The 19,863-nt window shown below is 30.8% G+C and overlaps 3 protein-coding genes across 4 annotated transcripts; 1 reads left to right on the plus strand and 2 right to left on the minus strand.

Moving 5' to 3' along the window:
• Window positions 1–4,454: 4,454 nt before the first annotated feature.
• Window positions 4,455–8,334, plus strand: LOC137808549 (protein PIN-LIKES 3-like). Of its 2 annotated transcripts, none has more exons than XM_068609715.1 (11): window positions 4,455–4,596; window positions 4,722–4,932; window positions 5,021–5,100; window positions 5,186–5,310; window positions 5,596–5,717; window positions 5,839–6,063; window positions 6,561–6,653; window positions 6,893–6,993; window positions 7,604–7,656; window positions 7,751–7,936; window positions 8,098–8,334. In XM_068609715.1, exons 2-11 carry the CDS (start codon window positions 4,798–4,800, stop codon window positions 8,220–8,222), a joined length of 1,245 nt encoding a protein of 414 aa, XP_068465816.1. In that variant the 5' UTR covers window positions 4,455–4,596; window positions 4,722–4,797; the 3' UTR covers window positions 8,223–8,334. The 2 variants fall into 2 exon arrangements, with proteins under 2 accessions (XP_068465816.1, XP_068465817.1); XM_068609716.1 differs by having other exon boundaries at window positions 4,467–4,607.
• A 3,681-nt stretch (window positions 8,335–12,015) lies between these two features.
• On the minus strand, window positions 12,016–14,577 carry LOC137808550 (pentatricopeptide repeat-containing protein At3g29230-like). Its single transcript, XM_068609717.1, has one exon. The coding sequence runs from the start codon at window positions 14,222–14,224 to the stop codon at window positions 12,368–12,370; it is 1,857 nt and encodes a 618-aa protein (XP_068465818.1). The 5' UTR covers window positions 14,225–14,577; the 3' UTR covers window positions 12,016–12,367.
• A 355-nt stretch (window positions 14,578–14,932) lies between these two features.
• Window positions 14,933–18,970, minus strand: LOC137808551 (diacylglycerol O-acyltransferase 2D-like). Its single transcript, XM_068609718.1, has 9 exons — window positions 18,498–18,970; window positions 18,342–18,416; window positions 18,094–18,179; window positions 16,991–17,097; window positions 16,753–16,908; window positions 16,165–16,251; window positions 15,877–15,974; window positions 15,612–15,699; window positions 14,933–15,296 (listed from the first exon to the last, which is right to left on the minus strand). Exons 1-9 carry the CDS (start codon window positions 18,719–18,721, stop codon window positions 15,195–15,197), a joined length of 1,023 nt encoding a protein of 340 aa, XP_068465819.1. The 5' UTR covers window positions 18,722–18,970; the 3' UTR covers window positions 14,933–15,194.
• Window positions 18,971–19,863: the final 893 nt, after the last annotated feature.

The following is a 19,863-nucleotide window of genomic DNA, read 5'->3' on the forward strand; positions in this document are numbered from 1 at the left end:
TGGTCACATCTTTCATCCCATTTAGAATTCGTTTCCCTTCGTACAAATACAAAGATGATGACATATAGAAACCTTTCGAAATAATTTTTCTTTAGGAGAGAAAAAAGAGAGTAAAAAGAGGTCATGAATGCGAATTAGGATGTTGCTCTTAAATTGACTCATATTTTTTTTTTCATTCAGAACATTGATTTTATAAAAACAAATATATGCACTACCGATTTTCTAAAAAATGTCAAGCCCTTCACGAGAAGATGAAGATTTGGCCAAAGCATTTGTACATTAATATCTAGCGTATGAATGTTGAGTTGATCGGTACAGTAAAAAGGGTAAAAAACGTGTATATAGATGAGATACTAGACATTATAGTGAGATATTTAGAGAATGATTTAAAAACACAACCTCATGTCATACCTCCGACTCCACCTACTACTATAATTTGAAGGACTTTGTTCATCGTGGATGAGAATTTGATGTTTAAAATTGACACTAAGAATGTTTTTTTATACTATTAATTGAGATTTTTCAATTCAAGTCCTTCAATATGGGTTACTTTTCTTGTAACAAGTGTTCTAGGCAAGAAGATTCACTTTCTTATTTTCTCTATTATAGAAGAAGTTTTGAGTAGTGGAATATCTGTTCTTATAGATTCTCTTAAAAATGCTTTTGATGTTTTTGTTTTTGGAGGGCCAATAGAAGCACTAGTGACTAGTGAAAAGAACTTGTTTGTCATTTAAAATTCTCTATCTAAATATACTTTACATTAAATATTTGAAATTTTTTATAATAATAAATTGTTCTTTAAATATTTTTCATACATATACATTGTTAAGTTGCAATGTAGTGATAATAAAGTAAACACATTTTTGACATTTTTATAGGATTTTTAATTTCTTTAAGAAAAATCAAATTATATTTTATAACACACTTTATTAAGCTTTTAAAAAATATAATTACACTATTGATTAATTATTAAGAGTGCATAAGACTATAATGGTCACGGAAGTATCATAATCGATAGGGAATTGTTTGTGACGTGCTGGATTCAACCAACGGTATCATAACTTTCAACTATTTTTGTACTGTGTGTACAGTGATGGTTCACTTTATTAATTCAATTATATCAATCACATTCATTTTATTTTTATTAAAAAATAATTAAATATTAACTTTGTTTGTTATTTAAAATTCTGTCTAAATATATTTCACATGAAAGATTTTGAAGTTTTTTATATAATAAATTATACTTTAAATATTTTTCATACATATACATTGTTAAGTTTCTGTAGTGATCAAGCAATAAACAAAAGTTTTACATTTTTATAGGATTTTTAGTTTCTTTAAGAAAATTCAAATTTTATTTTATTCCTTTAAAAATGTCTTTATTCTTATTACCTCTTCTCATCTCAAAAAAACTTTACTTTTAATTCTCAAATATAGTTAACATTTAATGGCAGTTATAAAGTTCACAAAGTGCATTTAACGATAAAACTTATTAATAAGTTAAGAATATTTTTAATCATTTTAAGAAAACATTTAATTTAATGTGATTATTTTATGTATGCAAAACGTTGCTTGATATTTTTTTAATTATTAAATAATAGCAACAACTTTTGGAAAAAAATGCATATATGCATCACCCATGTATAAAAAATGTATAGCAGAACTTGAATTTGAATAAAATAATAAATTTGTCATCAAATTATTATTTTTCCTCTTGAATAATGCTTAAAGAAATAAAACTATTTAGACAATTCCTACTACTCAAAACAATAAAATTATTTTGAATAATTATTGACCAGTAGGTAGTTTTGGTTGTTAGCACGTACGACATGAAAAAGAAAAACAGATAACACGACTTATTGTTTAAAGATTAGTTGGAAGAAATTAATAACTAAAAATATATATTATAAAAAAAATGAATTGAGAAATAATCTCTAATTAATTCTCAAAGGTATATATATATATATATATATATATATATATATATATATATGTATAAAGACCCAAGCAAAGTGGAGACAAGAATAATCCATGATTACATGATATAAAACTCATTACTAAAAGTAACTAAATGTATTTAAGATGAAAAACAATATCACTTAATAATAGAACTTTATTTATGCTAAGAAAAGTAATGTTTTTAGATCAATTTTACGATAACCACTATATTATTTAGGGCATAATTTTCTATTTATGTACTAATGATAACTTCTTTAAATATTTCTGTATGTAGAATTTTAAAATGGACCTATTCAAAATAATTAACATTAAGATGATAATCAAAATATTAACATTAATCTATTAATCTATTTTAAAATGGATCCTAAAATACTCAAAGCAAATATTTATACACCAATTAAGATAATGATTAAAGAAGGTTGTACATAAACTAATAAAAATATTAATCATGGAAATCGTGTTAATCTAAGGTCCACAAACACAAAAACTCAACTCAATTTTATAAACAGGTCGATCAACCTTAAAGTATGTATCTATTAATATTTAACCATCATATATCGAACTCTAACTTAAACGTTAAAATGTTTTTTTCGTTGGTATCTTAATCTCTTATTATCGAGAATCAAACTCATTAAAAGCTAACAACAGAAATAAAAGAAAACTCACTTTTTGAGAACATCAGTATATATATCTTTAAAATATAAGATTTGAAAATATAAGTAAATATATTTTAGTTAATATTCTTGAAATGTTTCTAAATTTCCTCCCCTCCCTTCAAAACTAACGTGGAGAAAACAAACAAAAAAAAATAGTCAAAAATAAAAATTATGAATAGATAATACCTACATGACATTGCGTGATTCTTTTTTTTTGTCTTACATAAATTGAACCAAACACCATTTGAAACGTTTTTGAGAATGGAGACAACGAAGTGAAAGAAGAGTTTTATAAAAACAGGAAGAAGAAAATCTACTTCGTTGCGTCAGATTGATCGTGGTTCATGAATCTTCATGCATCACCAAATTTTCTATTACGTCTATTTTATTCAATATTTTGTCCCTATTGGCGTTTAAGTATTATTTGCCATTTACATGCATTTTATTTGGTTATACCTTTCTTCGTTTTTTTTAAATTTAAGTGACCACATATAATTAATTATACTTGTGATTCTAATTCATTTTTTTATAAATTATTAAGAGTAAAAAAATGCGATTATATATTATTAATATGTAATTAGTATTTATTCAATTGAGTTTTCAAACTTTTAAAAGAGGCAAATGCAAGGTAAAAGTGTGGTCACTGATTGTTAAACTAAAGCAACAATTTTGCCCATCCTCGGGTCAAACCTAATCAATCAAGCTTTGGTAACGTCAAACCCACAATTAACGGGGCAACACTGACTTTGTGTTTCGTTGTTATAATTTGAACGTTTACTTTGAAATAATTGTAATTTTATTTATTTTTATTATTAGTAAATTTTAAGACCACAAAATTATAAATAAAATTCATTGATTAATTTTGCTTTTATGGGATCTATGAAACAATTAAACTTTCTTCTTCTCTTTTGGTTTCTTGGACTCTTGCTGCTATCTTGGACTTTCGGGTATTAAGCTCACCGGATTGGGTTTGGACTAGTTCTCAGTTACATGATATGGGTCTCACTTAACTGTTGGATCAAGATTAACTCTCGGCTTCTAGGTTCAGGATTGCTCTCGGGTGGGTGAGTGTGTGTACTTGCAAGAGACTCGATGATAAAGTCAGAATCAATTTGTTTAGTTATCAGATAAAAATCACTCTACCTATCTCTTAAGCAAATCATCTATTTATAGTGCTCAATTGTTGGACTTTGACTTAATTCAACTTTTACTTTTGACACCTTGCAATTATTAAATATACTCTAAATATTTTAGGCCTATTTTTTCGACTTCGATACTGTGTTTTCTTATTTTGTTATTTATTTATATTAGTTTAGTTTTTATCATGCTGTTGACAACTTTTCGACCTCTCAACCTTTCGGCTTATTCAGTAAAAAATATTTCATATAACCCGTTGTCTAACTAGTTAGTTGATAATATATAAGTCCTGACCATAATAGTATATCAAATTAAAATTTAACAAAAAGTATTTAAAAGTTTTGAACCCTTTTTATAATTTTTGTTGGTGTTGATGCATACCAATCGTTCAATCAATATATGTTAAATAAATATATATATATATTTCCATGTTTATTACAGACAATGACATTTAATATTATATAAGAATGTGGAAATTTTAATTTATAAATAAGATTGAATTATATGGTATCAAAATATTTTAAGTTTATAGTCACAAGCCGCTATAAATATTTTAGGTCTTATTTTAAATTAAATGAAAATGGTGGTTCGGAAGTGATAGATAGCACCTTTTTAGGCGACTTCATCACATTTTAGTTAGTAATTAATGCAATGCTGACCCACAATAATTTAATGCCATGTTTATTGTGTTGTTTATGAATTCACGTGAAACTGATCAAATCGGTGTTTATTTGACTTCTCTCTATCATATTTATCGAATTCTTTTATGCAATGCGTATGGTGTAACTACAGTTCATCTTCTCCACTTTCACGTTCATGAACGCGTTTGGTCATTTTCGAAAAGGTCTTCAAGTTGTACGAGGATGGGACCAAATTATTTTGTTATTCCATGCCTATTTTGTTCTTAGTATTATCATGAATTTTGAGAGTGACCAATGACCATTGCTCTTTTTTTTTGTATTTTTGCAGATAGATATTTTTGTTACACAAGAACATATTTGCTTTGAATTTAGGATTGGCCTAGGTTGTTTGAAGGTTTGGTGTAATGGGGTTTCTTCAGCTACTTTCTGTAGCCTCTTTCCCGGTGATCAAAGTGTTACTGATTACTGCAGTTGGCTTGTTTCTTGCACTGGATGACATATCAATATTGGCAGAAGATGCGAGGAAGAAAGTGAATCAGGTTACAAATACAGATATGTTTTTTGTTTTGTTTTGTTTTGTTTTGACTTTCTTCCAGATTATTGAAAACAGTTCTGTTTCTGCGACAGCTTGTGTTTTATGTGTTTAATCCATCACTGGTGGGTACCAATCTGGCCAAAACGATTACCTTGGAGAGTGTTGTTCAGTTGTGAGTATTGATTTGTAATGTTATGTGTGGAGAAGCTTGAATCCTGCAACTAGTGCTTTTGTGACATTTTGTTATTGTGGTTTAGGTGGTTCATGCCGTTCAATATTCTTATCACATTCGTATTAGGCTCGGCCTTGGGATGGATTTTGATTAAGATTACAAGGCCTCCCAAACAATTGGAAGGTCTAATCCTGGGTTGCTGTTCTGCTGGTATACACTCTTCTCAGCCCAACTAAATGAATGCACCAAACCACACATGTAATCTCTTCTTCTGCATAACTTAGTTTAGACACACTTTGAGTTCTTCCAATCAAACTTGTCAACTGATGAGAGTGATGTGCTTATTGTCCCCAAAAAGTTCTGCTTAAACTAAGAAACATCTTTCCACTTGATGCAATGTATTGTTTATAATTTTAATAATGTGTCAAACTTGTGCACCATTCTCTGCTTTATGCATCTTATGGTTGAGCTCATTTTTTGGACTGATATGAACAGGAAATTTGGGGAACTTGCCTATTATCATTATTCCTGCTATGTGTACACAGAGTGGTAGTCCTTTTGGAGACTCTGATGTCTGTTATGAGTATGGAATGGCTTATGCTTCACTTTCTATGGCGGTATGCAAGATGTTAATTGTTGATATAGTTTGCACTTATCCAAGAAAATGATAAACTTCATTGGCTATAGTTGCATTTTATCCAAGAAAATAATAAACTTATGTTCATTTGGAAACTTCAGATTGGAGCAGTTTATATATGGTCATATGTTTACAACATAATGAGGATTTCCTCAAGTAGAATCCAAAAGGAAGACGGTTCAAGTAATGACAACAGCATAGTGAAGGCTTCATGGGGAACATCAGAGTCACAATCACACCATTTTTCACAAACACTTAATCCTACTAAAGACACTATGGATGATGCATGTACCTTACTGCTTCCTGAAGCAGAATCAGAGAAGAAAGTGAGGCTTACTACAAACTTCCCTTTTCAAAAGATAGCTATTCTGAAAAATTTCCCTTTACAATATTGCTTCAATTGCATTTTAAAAAGTTAAGAACAAATGAGTAACTTACATATATTCAATAATCTTGAGAATATTAGTACTAGCATACTCTCTAATGCAGTATTTCCATTAGGATGTAATTTTATGCAAGTTCTAACAAAGAATCCAGGCACACTCTTAATTTAGTGGAGCTCATTGGAAACGAAATGTCAAAACATCTGTTAGTTTGCATTCTTCAAATTGAAGCATGACAGCAGAATTAACCCTTCGAGTATCTCTACTCTAGTAACATATAACAGTATGTAACTTAAACTGAATTGAATGCATAATATATGAGTTCAATCTATTTACTTTCACCGATCTAATGATTGATCTGCTTTCTTGATACAAAAGTTTGCTGCAATCCATGAAGCATATACATATATATAACAATGATTCATTGGTGTTTTTTTCAGGTTTCAATCTCAAGCAAAATTAAGAACCGCGTGAGGGTGATTTCAATCAACTTAAATTTCAAAGCCATGTTTGCGCCATCAACCATTGGAGCTGTATGATTCAGGGTTCATTTCCTTGGAAACAATTTGCCATCATGTTTTCCCTGTTTACCATTTACTGCATATACTCATTAACATAGAATTTTATAATGTGAGATCTAAGGTGCATGAATTGGTTTGATACCTTCAGACATTTCACTTTGCTAAGATTCAAAAGGTCTTCTGGTGGATCTAGACAACACTGGTTACACTATATGATGAATTTGCTGTTTCTTTTTGTTTTTGTTTTTCAGATTGCTGGATTTCTCATTGGTGTAATCTCCCCATTAAGGAATTTAATCATAGGTAGTAGTGCTAAGCTTCATGTGGTCCAAGAATCCATTTCCATGTTGGGGTATCCATCTCAAAACTTTTTGTTTACATTTTCAGTAACAAAAGATAAGAACTAACCAAAAACTTTATGAACTTAAATTAACTACAAACTTGTTATTGGTTTACATAATAGCTAACAACTTTTTACTATCTATTTGAAACCTTAAAGTTTGCTGGTCAAAAGTTTCATAATGTTATTATAACAATCATATGCATCTTCCTATGTCAAGTACAAGGCAAAACTTATAATAAATAAATATTTTTAAATATATAGATTATATTATAATTAAAATTCATATTTAATAAATATTTTAAACATTTAAATTATTTCATCTATATAAATAAGAATACAATACATATTTGAGAAAGTCTAAATTTAAATATACAACAGAAGATAAGGATAGAAACAATTGAAGATAACATTAGTAGCTAAATTAAAGATATCATTATATGCTTTTTAATATTACAATATAAGTCCCACTACTGCATATATATTGTGAATGGTCAGTAAGATTATTGAAAAAACTGTTATGTTATCATTAATTAAAATTGTTTAATTATTACACAAAGTTATAATGATTCTTGATTACATGACAGTACAACTTATGTCATATTTTTGCATGTGCATGCAGTGAGGCAGCTATCCCTACTGTGACTCTTATAATGGGTGCAAACCTACTTAAAGGTGAAACTTGATAGTTTCTGAATTGAACAAGTGTTTTTCATTTTGTTTCTCTGATTATATGCTTAAAAGAAAAGAATGATGGAAAATGGAACAGGTTTGAAAGGATCAAGCACTCCAGTGTGGACCCTTGTGGGAATTGTAGCTGTGAGATATATTTTCCTGCCAGTTTTGGGTGTGGGAGTTGTGAAAGCAGCTATATATTTTAATTTCGTGCAATCAGATGCTTTGTATCAGTTCGTGCTTCTGCTGCAACATGCACTTCCCCCAGCCATGAACATAGGTATATTATCAGAGTTTTGTTTTAGTTTAATGTGCCAAAACATGATGGACTAAGATTAAAGAAGCTATCAGTTGATTTGTCAGGGACAACTTTTGATTTGTTTCATGTTTCATGTTTTGAAGGTCTTACATTATAAATTGATTGGTACTACAATTTTGCAGGCACCATTGCTCAGTTGTTTGGAGCTGGTGAAAGTGAGTGTTCAGTTATCATGCTATGGACATATGCTTTGGCTGCAATTGCTGTTACTCTTTGGTCAACTTTCTTCATGTGGCTAGTCTCTTAGATTTTTGTATATTGAAATTATTCTTGTTATTATGTTTATTTTTATTTGATAGTTTTATATTTTATCAAATAACTGATTGTTTTCATTTAATAAAAGAATTCAATTTAAAACATTTAGTTTATTTATCAAAATAATTAGTTGATTTCATTAAAAAATAAAATAAAAAACATTTAATATTTAAGTTTAAAGAGTATAAAAATATTTTACTTTTAAAACATTAAAAATACTTTAATATTTTCAGTTAGTTAATACGATAAATCAACATGTTAAAATAATTTACTAAAATCGCGTGACCTTAGTTTAAGTCATTTTAATCAATTTAAAATTTGAATCAATTGATTTAAAAACATAACAGGTTTTAAAACGTTTTATTGGAGATGTCTTGAATCATACTACTTAGTAAAAAATATACAGCAAAATCTACCTAAACACACACATCCACAATTTTGCAGACTTCAAGGTTGAGCTTTGAACACATCAAATTCATCCACTTTAGTCAACATGAGGTTCCTCTCTTGGTTAATCTCATGGTTGTTACTACCCTTCTTCTTGGGAACAATTATGTATTTGAAAGATTAAGTTGTTTGAAGTCGAAGATATCAAAATTAACTTGATGTCAGAGCTAGTAATAACTGCAAGATGAACACCAATACCGTGTGTCTTTTGATGCATACTAGACACTCTAACATTAAATGAACAAACTAATGATTTGGTATAAACAAGATAATCTAAAAGATTTGTTAACAGACTATATGATAGTAAGAATAAAGAGACTAGATGTTTAGACTGTCCTCATCTTCTACGCATTAGACAGTCATCGTCTTCTTCTTTCTTTATATAGCTTTGTATCTTTTTGGTATGGTTTTGTTAATAAAATTATACAATTTTTTTTTATTGTTATATTGTGGTAAGTAAATATTTTGATTCTTGGTGACTTGTATTAGTTTTGCAAATTTATGGATAGGTAATTTCATGTTATTGATTTATATTTTTAGATGAGTTTTCAATAATTTCCAAAATTATCAATCTATTTGTTAACTTTTTCATATATATATATATATATATATATCAAACAATTTAATTTTAATTTTTGTTAACAATTTTATATTAAATGATAATTTTATATAAAATATATAATTAAAATACATATTATTCATTAAGTTAAACTATATAATAAATATGATTTAAATAACTTTAGAACTTTAACCTTATGATGTATTTGAATCATCCTTTATTTTTTTTTATTGAAGGCAAAACACACCAATATTATATCACACACTTTTTAAAGATAATAATACCTTACCATCAATTTTATCAGCTTGAAATCCAAATAAATTATATATTATTTTATTAATATAATATTTCATTTTAAAAAACTGATGTATAATATAATTTTATTTAGTGAATTTCTTACAAAAACAGGAAACGATAGTGATTACATTCTTAATAAATCAATAAATTTACCAATGAATAAATATCTTATTAATGGATTTCATAATGAATGAAAGGTATATAAGTCAATTTGTAATTAATGCATTTGAAAATGATAAATATATCTTATATATAAGCAAACAAACCTCGTAAAAAAATAGAGGACCACGTGCAGTGACATGTTTGAAAAAAACAAAGTAAAAAACTATGCATTTAATTTTTAGAATTACAAAACTCTTTTTGTAATCTTATATTAATGGTACTTTTAATCACTTCCATTCCTTACACAATGGATTATAATTTCAAAAGAATAAAAAATGTTTTTTATTCCTGCTATTTTCTATGGCGGTATGCAAAATGTTAAACATGTGGTGAATTAATATGCACTTACACAAGAAAAAAGTAAACTTCAAAAAGAAATTATGTTGTATTGTACCCTTGTAATTTGGTACTATTACTTTTCAAAATCTGCCTTAGTGGACCTTTTTCAATCCATTATTGAATAATAATGTACTTATAACGATATACTTATATTTATCTCAAATACGTCTATTAGACATCTAGTCTAGAAATAAATATCAAATATTATAAAAAATTTAACACATTTTTAACACAATTTTAAAAAACACAAATACATTAATTCTTTAAAATCTAAATTTTATTGTATAAATTTTTATTATAATTATAAAAAGAAACAAAAAAAAATTAACTAGTTATGTGAAGCATATTTCTGTAAAAAAAGACTCAAACACACTTGTACACATAAATTTTTTTATCAATTTATATAATTCATAATTATATAATATATAGATCAGTATCTCATGTCCTACATTTTGAAAAATATGTGTTGAAGTATTTGTGTTCATATTGTATATGTGTTGAAGTATTTGTGTTCATATTGTACAGAATGTCTGCACTACATTCTATCCATAGTAGTTCTCTAAAATTAATTTTGACTATAATTGATTATGTGTTAATATTTTTGATTGGAGTTGATTTGGGAAACTTTAGATTGGAGCAGTTTATCTATGGGCATATGTTTACAACATAATGTGGATTTCCTCAAGTAGAATCCTGAAAGAAGACACTACAACCAACAATCTTTTTGAAACACTTAATCCTACATAACACACCATGGATGATATATATATATATATATATATATATATATATATATATATTAAAATCATCATACTAAATATTATAATATTTTACAATATATATAAGCTTAGAGAAACTTCACCTTATAATTTAATTTTAAAAAATTAAGTTAAATTTAAAATTTAAATCTTTATACTAGTAATAAATCTAATTTTGGCCGCTTTAATTTGGCAGGCATCATTGGTCAGTTGTTGGGATATGGTGAAAGTGAATGTTATGTAATCATGCTATGGAGTTATGCCTTAGCTTCTGCAATTACTCTTTTGTCAACTTACTTTATGTTGTTAGTCTCTTGATTTTGTATTAGTTAATTAATATTAGTTAAAAAACATTTTGTTTTTTGTTATGTAATTAAAATAATGATTATCATAATAAAAAATAAGTTATGAAATAAAAAAATATGTACTACAACAGTAATAAAAGGAGTTAAATTTTAAAAAAAAGGGTACACTAAAGTAGTTGTAGAAAATAGTATCTCTTGTAAACAAGGATTAATGAAGTATAAATTAATGAAAACACTGATGTTGTTATAATATCTTTGTGTCTACAATTTTGTGAAGTAATTAAATAATAACTTTCATAATATAAAATAGTTTCTGTGACATCTACAACAATAAGAATAAAATTTCAAAAAATGTACGGACCAATAAAAAAAATTAAAAAAAATAAATAAATATATATATATATATATATTCTTCATATATTAATGGTGGAAACACACATGTACAATTGTTCACTCCTATAAATAAGTTGACTACATACAAATATCAAGGTGCACAATTAATAATATCTATCATTCTCAACCACTGTATACTTAGAACCGAGCATCGGAAATAAATTATTTTAACTAAAACCCGAATAAAAAAAGTTATGAAGTAATTTTTATTTAGATTACCAATCTACTAAAAATTTCAATTTAAATATATTAAACATAATACTAAATACAAAAAAGGTAAATCCATTACACGGATTTAAAAACATTTTTATGACTACTTTTAAAAATAATATTTGGCTTTTAAAGTACAAAATAAAATAAATTGCATTCATGATTTTAAAAGAAATATAAATTGAGCAATAAAAGCAATAAGTTTTATTACATAAAACACTTGTTTATGTTTTATAACAGAATAGTTCCTTAAAGCTCTTATTTCTTATGTTCATTTATTTATTCTACATAATCGAAATATGATCCTCACCAATATAACACTGAACTTTTTTCAATCATGTTTTACTACCTACAACAATGTAAATAATACACTCTTCCAAAAATACCAAGGATTTCCCTAGTCTGATGGAGGTCGACACGATATACAGAAGTGATCATTGCCAAATTGCTCATATAAATACCAAGAATTTGACAACAAGCAGCAGCAGGAGGATTAAACACTCACTGATTTTGGCTGCGTGACTCTTCAGTGTTTCAAAGGCCTTAGAATTGATTTTCAAAACAGACCCTGAATTTGAAGAATTGGTTTTGGTGTGTTGAAGTGATCAGGTCTTTCAGATGCTGACCCAGTTCATGAAGATTTGAGTATCCTCAAATCCCTCCTCGTTCAGTTTCCATGAGCAACATCCACAACATTTGGAACATACCCATTCAATCTTAACAGAATCGTCAATCCCTTCAATGTCCTATATATAGTCTCTGTCTCAGGATGTCTCTCATCCAAGGAATAGAATTCCACCACACTATCATTGCACCCAATAACACTACATCCCGGTAATTTCTTGAACCCTGTATCTCTCATTGCAATCTTCAACCGGGCAACATCCTCCCATCTTCCAAGATCCTTGTATATGTTGGAAAGCATGACAAAGTTTGCAGGGTTGTTGGGTTCAAGTTCAATGAGCTGCTCAAGTGCCACTTCTGCTGTTTCCACATTCTTGTACATCCTACAAGCCCCAAGCAGTGCCGCCCATATAATCGCATCCGGTTTCATTGGCATCTTCCTCACGAAATCCACAGCCTGATCTATAAGACCAGCTCTTCCCAACAAATCCACCATGCATCCATAATGTTCAATCTGAGGCACAATTGAGTAATTATCAACCATCGAGTGGAAATGCAGAAACCCATCTTTCACTAACCCCATATGCGTACAAGCAGACAGAATCCCAACAAATGTAACACCATCTGGCTTCTCACCCGCGCTCTTCATGCGCTCAAACAAACTTAAAGCATCGGCTGCATGACCGTGCATGGCAAGTCCATTAATTACGGTGTTCCAAGTTATTATATCCTTCACATCCAAGCAATTAAACACATCAAGTGCTTTCTCTATAACCCCACATTTTGCATACATGTCAATCAAAGCATTTCCAACAAACAAGTTCTCCTTATACCCAATACTCTCTGCGTAAACATGCACCCACTTACCCATCTCAAGGTCCCCTAATCTGGAACACGCGGACAGAACTGCCACAACTGTGTAATCATTGGGAACAACCACGACATCACCACCTTCCCCTTCTTGTTTTGCCAACATCAACATCCGTTTAAAACACTCCAAAGCTTCGTTAAAGAGCCCATTCCGAACGTACCCTCCAATTAACCCGTTCCAAGAATAAACATTCCTCGCAGGCATTTCATCAAACAGCTGCTCGAACGATTCCACATCACCGTTGTAGGCGTAACCGTTCAAGACGGTGTTCCACGACATCACATCGCGGTTCGGCATTTTATCAAACAGCGCCCTCGCAGCGACCATGTCCCCCAATTCGATGTACCCCGAAACGACGACGTTCCACAGCACCACGTCCCGCTGCGGCGCCAGGTCAAAAAGACGCCGCGCGGAAGCCATGTCACGGCACGCCACGTGAGCAGCGATGATCGCGGTCCAAGCGAAGACATTCTTCTCGCGCATTTCGCCGAACACCTTGTAAGCATCCCCGACGGACACTTCCCCTCTCGCGGAGTACATGTGAATCAACGCGGTTCCTACAAACGAGTTCGACTTAAAGCCGCGTTTGGCGACCACACAGTGAACCTGTTCCCCTTCTCTAACCGCGTTCGCCTGAGCACACGACTTCACAACCATTGGAAAAGTGAAGCAGTTCGGCGAAGCACCGGCACGGTGCATTTGCGCGAACAAAACGACGACGTCGAAGGGAGACTCCAACAGGGCAAAGCCTTGGAACATGGAGTTCCAAGTGGCGCCGTTTGGTTGCGCCGTTCTGTCGAACACTCTTCGGGCGTGACCCATTCTTCCGAGGCGCGCACACGCCGTGATGAAACTGGGGGTGACGTAATCGTTGCCCTGGAGTCCATGGGCGACAATCTGGGCATGGATCTGGTGCAGCCGCGTGCACGTTTGGCATGACCTTAACAGGGAGATCAACGTCTCCTCTGCAACTCTCTGTAGAAGCTTCGGAGAATCGTTCACCACTAACTTCCCTATTTTGCTTTGCATTTGTAGCCGTGGATTAAAAACGTATATGATGGTGGTATGTGTAGGATCCGGAGAGTGTTCCACTTGGATCCACCCGACCCGAAAGTCCGAAATACGAATGTGGTGTCAGAGTAGTAACATTTTATGCAGAAACACCAACGTTTGACTTTTGAAGGACAAACTAAGGATGTTTTGTGCGGCATGAATAGATTAGAGATGAAAGCTACAATTGCATTATTTTGTCGTTAACAAATGTGCCTGTCCTAGTCCTCCTAAACCACCATTATTTTCAAACAATTTTCATGCATTGTTTACTGTACTCATTTATATATTTGTAAGGATATGTGGAGATTTTTTATTATTTATGTCTAAGATATGTCTAATTAGTTTTGGTGATTTCTGATTATTTATTAAAAAAATTGAAGGAATAAATAGAATTTGAAATGAGAAGAAAATAAGAAAAGTTTTGAAAGAAGGTATGGAGTTTAAAATTGAAAGAAAAGAACGATTGTGAAGATTACTTGAATAGGGGTATATGAAGGAGTAAGGTACAATAACATTTAAATATTTCATCCTCTAAGAGGGGTTGCAGGGCCAAAAACATAAATTGCAACCTCAAATGTGGTAGTGTAATTCCAACTAATGATATAGTTAGTTAGAATATTCAAGTGAGATGCAAACATCTCCTCTTTAGGATTTTGCAAAATTGAATAAAATTTACTTCCAAAGTTTAAGAAAATGTATATTTAATTATATAAGTATATCTGATATAAATTGTTCTGAGTTGTAATTGGGAGTTAAAATTATAATTTACAATATTAATCATCAGTGAGTTCCCAAAAATCAACAGCATTATTTTACCTCACTCCGTTCCCAATCCCAATAACCATGAACCTCTCACTCCACCTTCAAAACTCCCAAATACAGAGCCTATATCCTAAGAGATAAGTGTAATTACCCCGTGAAAATAGAGGTCCAAATTACAGCCTTATCAAACAATTCTCAACTCAAGGTCTGGATATCCAGCTCGAGCTTTGTGTCGTTCAAATAGATCTTGAAGTGCTTCAACAAACTTGCTATGTATTTTGGCAACCTAAAACAAAGTGAAAGTAATAAAAGAGACAAAAAGTTTAGTTTTTGTAAATATCTTGCATGCCACATTGTTTGCAAGCACCTATTGAAAAATAGTTTATCCATATCAGGCAAATCTCAGATTTAAAGGACTACATGCTAGTTTCTGGCACAAGATATGCCTTTCAAAGTTAAAACCAGATGGAGTTTTACTATTCCAAGATTTCTTTACTGTATTGTACGCTTATTAACAAGATGAAAACGCAGACTTCTATAACAGGAAGAGGATAGAAGATACTGGATGCCAGTTAAAATAAAAAGGCATAATAGAATATACCTCTTCAGGAGTTGGCTCGGGATTTTTCTCCAGTTCAATTGGTCTACCCACCACCACATGCATTGGATGTTTAAAGGGTATCGGAGATCTGAAGAGGAGAAAAGATAACCCGTGTAAAACATTAGTTCCAGATAACAACTTCTATCATGCTAATTTAAGCTTTCACACTGGTAGACCAGTCAAATAACTGCTGTCCAAAAAACAATTCTTCCATTCTATATAAAAACTGGCAGGTGGCAAGTTGACATTTAAAAGAAAAACATACCCAAAAATTCCCCAAAAATATATTGGGGTGAACTTCACAGCCCTTGCAAACTTCAGAAATAACTTCCCACCTGGTTTCCACCACTTATAGACATTTGACTATAGCAAAATTACACCAAAAGGGAAGTGATAATCTATTTGAATGAATAGAAAAAATCAGAAAAATAAAGTAGCAACATTAGCATTTAGGAAATAATACAAAGCGACATTTTAGTTTTAGCAGTTTTGTGAGAGTCAGCAAAAACTGCAAGATTTTCCTTGAGAATAAACATGGGAAAGAAATAAATACCTGCCCAAAGCAGAAAACTGGAACCAAGGGTTTGCCCTTCTCCATTGCTATGCGGACAAATCCTCTCCTTGCTTTAAGAAAGGCAATCTAGAAAGAAAATGATTCTTAATATTGTTAACTTGCATGAATGCAAATTATATAAATAAAGGAGTTTCATATTGCAAAACCCATTTTATTTGGAACACTTTATCGGAAACATCCTTTATTTAAAAAAAAACAACCAGGTAATATATAGCCACCAAATTATCTAACAACTATGATGATTTACTGAATATATTCTTTGTATATATTTAGGCATTTTGTGATTGTACAATGATTCAATTACGATGAAGGGTGTTTAATTGGTAGATTGTAATCAGTGAGCAAATTGCAGTAATCAAATTGAAATGACTCACAGCCAATGTCAGAATTCAAACATACATGACTATGATCGCACCAGTGATCTATAGGCTTGCATGAGGCATATTAAATAAAAGATTTCTTTATTTTACATTCTTTATTATATCTAAAAGAATAAATATTTTCAGTTATCAAAAAAAGGATAAACATAAAAATATAGTAAAAAAGAAAGAGTGAAAAACAATGTACCTCAGAACCATGCTCCATGAGAAATGTTTCTTGAACTCCACCAGGTATTAAGATACAACTGTAGCCCGCATCCAACAGAGAGGTAAACCTTTTCTTTGTCGCTGGTGCCAGACCCAACCAAGTCCATATGTGTCTCAAAAATGGTGTGTAAAAAACCTATTTGTCGAGTGTGATTAGAGATTTTTTAAATTATATCCTCAATAACCTTCGTTCAAAACAGGGTCTGCAAAAGTCTTACCGCACTGCTAGCAAGAACTTTTATTTTGGGAAGAGGCATAAAACCTGTGTTGTCAGCTAACGCAACAACTCCAATTGGAAAAACTGAATGTGGTTCATAACCAAAAACTGCAGGCAAAGGTAGTAAATAAATATTGATGAACTACTAACAATAAAACACAAATAAAATAGGAATCATCACCATAGAGAGAGATATGCTAGCTTAAAACTTGCAAACATGTTTCAGAAAAGGATAAGAAATAAATCAACTCATTCCAGACACTTGTCTTATTTATGCAACGTTGAACCTCTAAATGAAAAATTATTTCATTCCAAAATGAATACTTGTATAAATCTGTTTGGAACAATATCAGCACTATAATGTGACCTATTCATACCGCAAACTAGCTAGTTCTTTTTCTTGGTACAAAGGAAAAGAACAAAAAAGCAACGAAGCTAGCTAGTAAAAGCTTGATCCCCTTAGAAAGAATCCAAAACTTTCAAGAGGTGGAATAAAAAACTCTGCCATCTTCTGATGAGCTCTCATACCAGAAAGGGCATTCAGCAACACCAAAAGTAGCTACTTCTAATTGCAATTTCTAAATTAAAACATATTATTAATGCCAAACCTTAATTAATCATATTCATATTTGTCTACACATTTAGTTGATTTTACAAATTAGGATACTCAAACACTGTCACCATAACTAGCAGTAAAGATAGCATTGATTGAGTATATGCAACTATAAAGTTTTAATTGAAAAAAAGGAAAATATTTACTGTACCAAATACAAAAACGCTTCAATACATGTTTTGGGCAATTAGAAACATTTAGTAAGGTGTATTGAATATCAATATTAATTTGTTTTTAATTTGACACTGCTTAACAGCTTGTTGCCAGAACCCTTCAAGAAATTTAAACGCAAAACAGTTAGCCAGCAATTATGACTTCCAGTCACATATACTATTTTGGTCATAAGGTGAACCGTTACATACACTATTATGGTCGAGTCAGTATCACTAATCTCCATTAGAAGGAAAAAAATTGCAATTGAGAACAAAGATGCAGTTTCATCTAAGAAAAATCTTCAGAAGTCAAACTTGAGTTAACAGTAAGGGGCAAACCATAAGCACGATTGGGATGAAAGGCCTTCATATCCTCTACATGAAGAACGACGGGAAAGTAACTGCAAACGTGCTTGCATATGTACCTGAAACGCACCCAATTTTTTTTCTAAAAAAAGATACATTCTATTCAACCAGAAAAGCAAGAGACTCAAACGCAGTATAAGAAGAAGAAAATACAAAAACTCAGATTAAGTTAATCAATGGTTTTGATATAAAATTGCAATGCTATAAACAGAACCAAGTACCTGGATAATTTTCTACCGAATTCGCTCTCTTCATCAATAGGAATCAGCATCAACACGAACAGCAAACCTATAAGCCTGAGATAACATAGCATAACATGAGAGGGACCTCTTTCTTAACTTCATTCAAGAGAAGAGAAATAGGAGAGAGAAACGAACAAGAGTGCTTGGGGGAGAGAGAGGAAGAGAAGCGCGAGGAGAATCAGCCCTGCGTTGAGATGAAAGGTTCCGAGCCACAGCGCGAGGGCCAAAATCTTCTTCAAATAGTTGGAGGAGGAGGTGTGACCGAACTTCTCATCCCCTCTGAACACCTTTTCCCCCTCCGCCGCCGCTACGCCGGAGATCCGCCGTGATTGGTCTTTGACCGCCACCGCGCGCTGCATGGTCTGATAGGCGAAGAGGAACAGAGGAAGCGTTGTCTTATGAAGGAAGAGTGAGGGGTAAAAATGTCATGTGGGTTGATCTCGGAGTTTCCATCAACTTCTTGTCTCCTTCTTAATTTGGTTTTATTTTACTCTTTCAGTTTCTTAAGATAAAACTGCAGAAAACAGATACTCATTGATGGCACATGGAAAGGGGTTTCTTCTTCTTCTTCTTCTTTTTTATATTATCATTATTTCTGATTGGACAAATCCATGTGAAACTCAAGTTTCAAATAAATTCAAGAGAAAGAACACTCACTGTTCATCAAATTTTTACTGTCAAACAACGTGATAGAAAAAGTTATTACACTCGTATTCATTTCAAAAGTAGTTGAATTTGTACCGTTAGTTAGGTATCACTCTTGAAGGTTTAATATTAGATAATATATTTTTAATTATAATTTCAATTTTTAATATCTATACCAATTGATTATGAATTAATTTTATGAAAGACTTATAATATAATAAAAATAGTTTATCAAATTTATGCTTATAATTTAGAAACTTATTATCCACCATTTACCTTGTTAGTTTATCAAATCTAAGTTAGTTTTGCCAAATAAGTATCAAACTTCTATCTTCTTCTGGGTGAGGTGGGTTCAACCATCGTAACTTTTTTAATTAAAAATCAAAATATTATTTTTATATTATATAATTTACAAATATGTAACAATATTACAACATAAACTATTAATACTCATAAATTAAGTTTCAATTATTAATTTTAATAAAATAATTTAATATATAAGTATAATAATTCTTTTAATTTATTTGATTAAATACATTAATTAACTAATTAAAGTATTTTAAAATATTTATATAATTAAGTATATTTTAATATATATTAGCTCATCCTCAAATGAGGTGGGTCACCTCTATTAAACCAAATAAAAAAAGAGGTATGGGTCCAAAATTTTATTTGCAATTTATTGTGGCTGAAGTCACAATTGTTAATATCGATGATGTTGATAATTAAGTCACAATTTTTTATGTCTATAATTAAATATTGAATGTGTTTGATAAGGTGAATAAGTTAATTGTTAGATTAATAGCTTATAAAATAGTTTAACCTAAGTAGAAATGTTTGGTAAGATATCTCAAAA

The sequence above is a fragment of the Phaseolus vulgaris genome, chromosome 3, assembly GCF_000499845.2.
Source record: "Phaseolus vulgaris cultivar G19833 chromosome 3, P. vulgaris v2.0, whole genome shotgun sequence".
In the NCBI taxonomy this organism is placed as follows: Eukaryota; Viridiplantae; Streptophyta; class Magnoliopsida; order Fabales; family Fabaceae; genus Phaseolus; species Phaseolus vulgaris.

Coding starts and splice junctions, on each gene's coding strand:
- LOC137808549 (XM_068609715.1), top strand. CDS start 4,798: ATGGGGTTTCTTCAGCTACTTTCTGTAGCCTCTTTCCCGGTGATCAAA. Junction 6,654..6,892: donor CGCCATCAACCATTGGAGCT/GTATGATTCAGG, acceptor TTTGTTTTTCAG/ATTGCTGGATTTCTCATTGG. Junction 7,937..8,097: donor TCCCCCAGCCATGAACATAG/GTATATTATCAG, acceptor ACAATTTTGCAG/GCACCATTGCTCAGTTGTTT.
- LOC137808550 (XM_068609717.1), bottom strand. CDS start 14,224: ATGCAAAGCAAAATAGGGAAGTTAGTGGTGAACGATTCTCCGAAGCTT.
- LOC137808551 (XM_068609718.1), bottom strand. CDS start 18,721: ATGCAGCGCGCGGTGGCGGTCAAAGACCAATCACGGCGGATCTCCGGC. Junction 17,098..18,093: donor TCATCCCAATCGTGCTTATG/GTTTGCCCCTTA, acceptor CTTTGCCTGCAG/TTTTTGGTTATGAACCACAT. Junction 15,700..15,876: donor TATTTTTGGGGAATTTTTGG/GTATGTTTTTCT, acceptor TCTCCTCTTCAG/ATCTCCGATACCCTTTAAAC.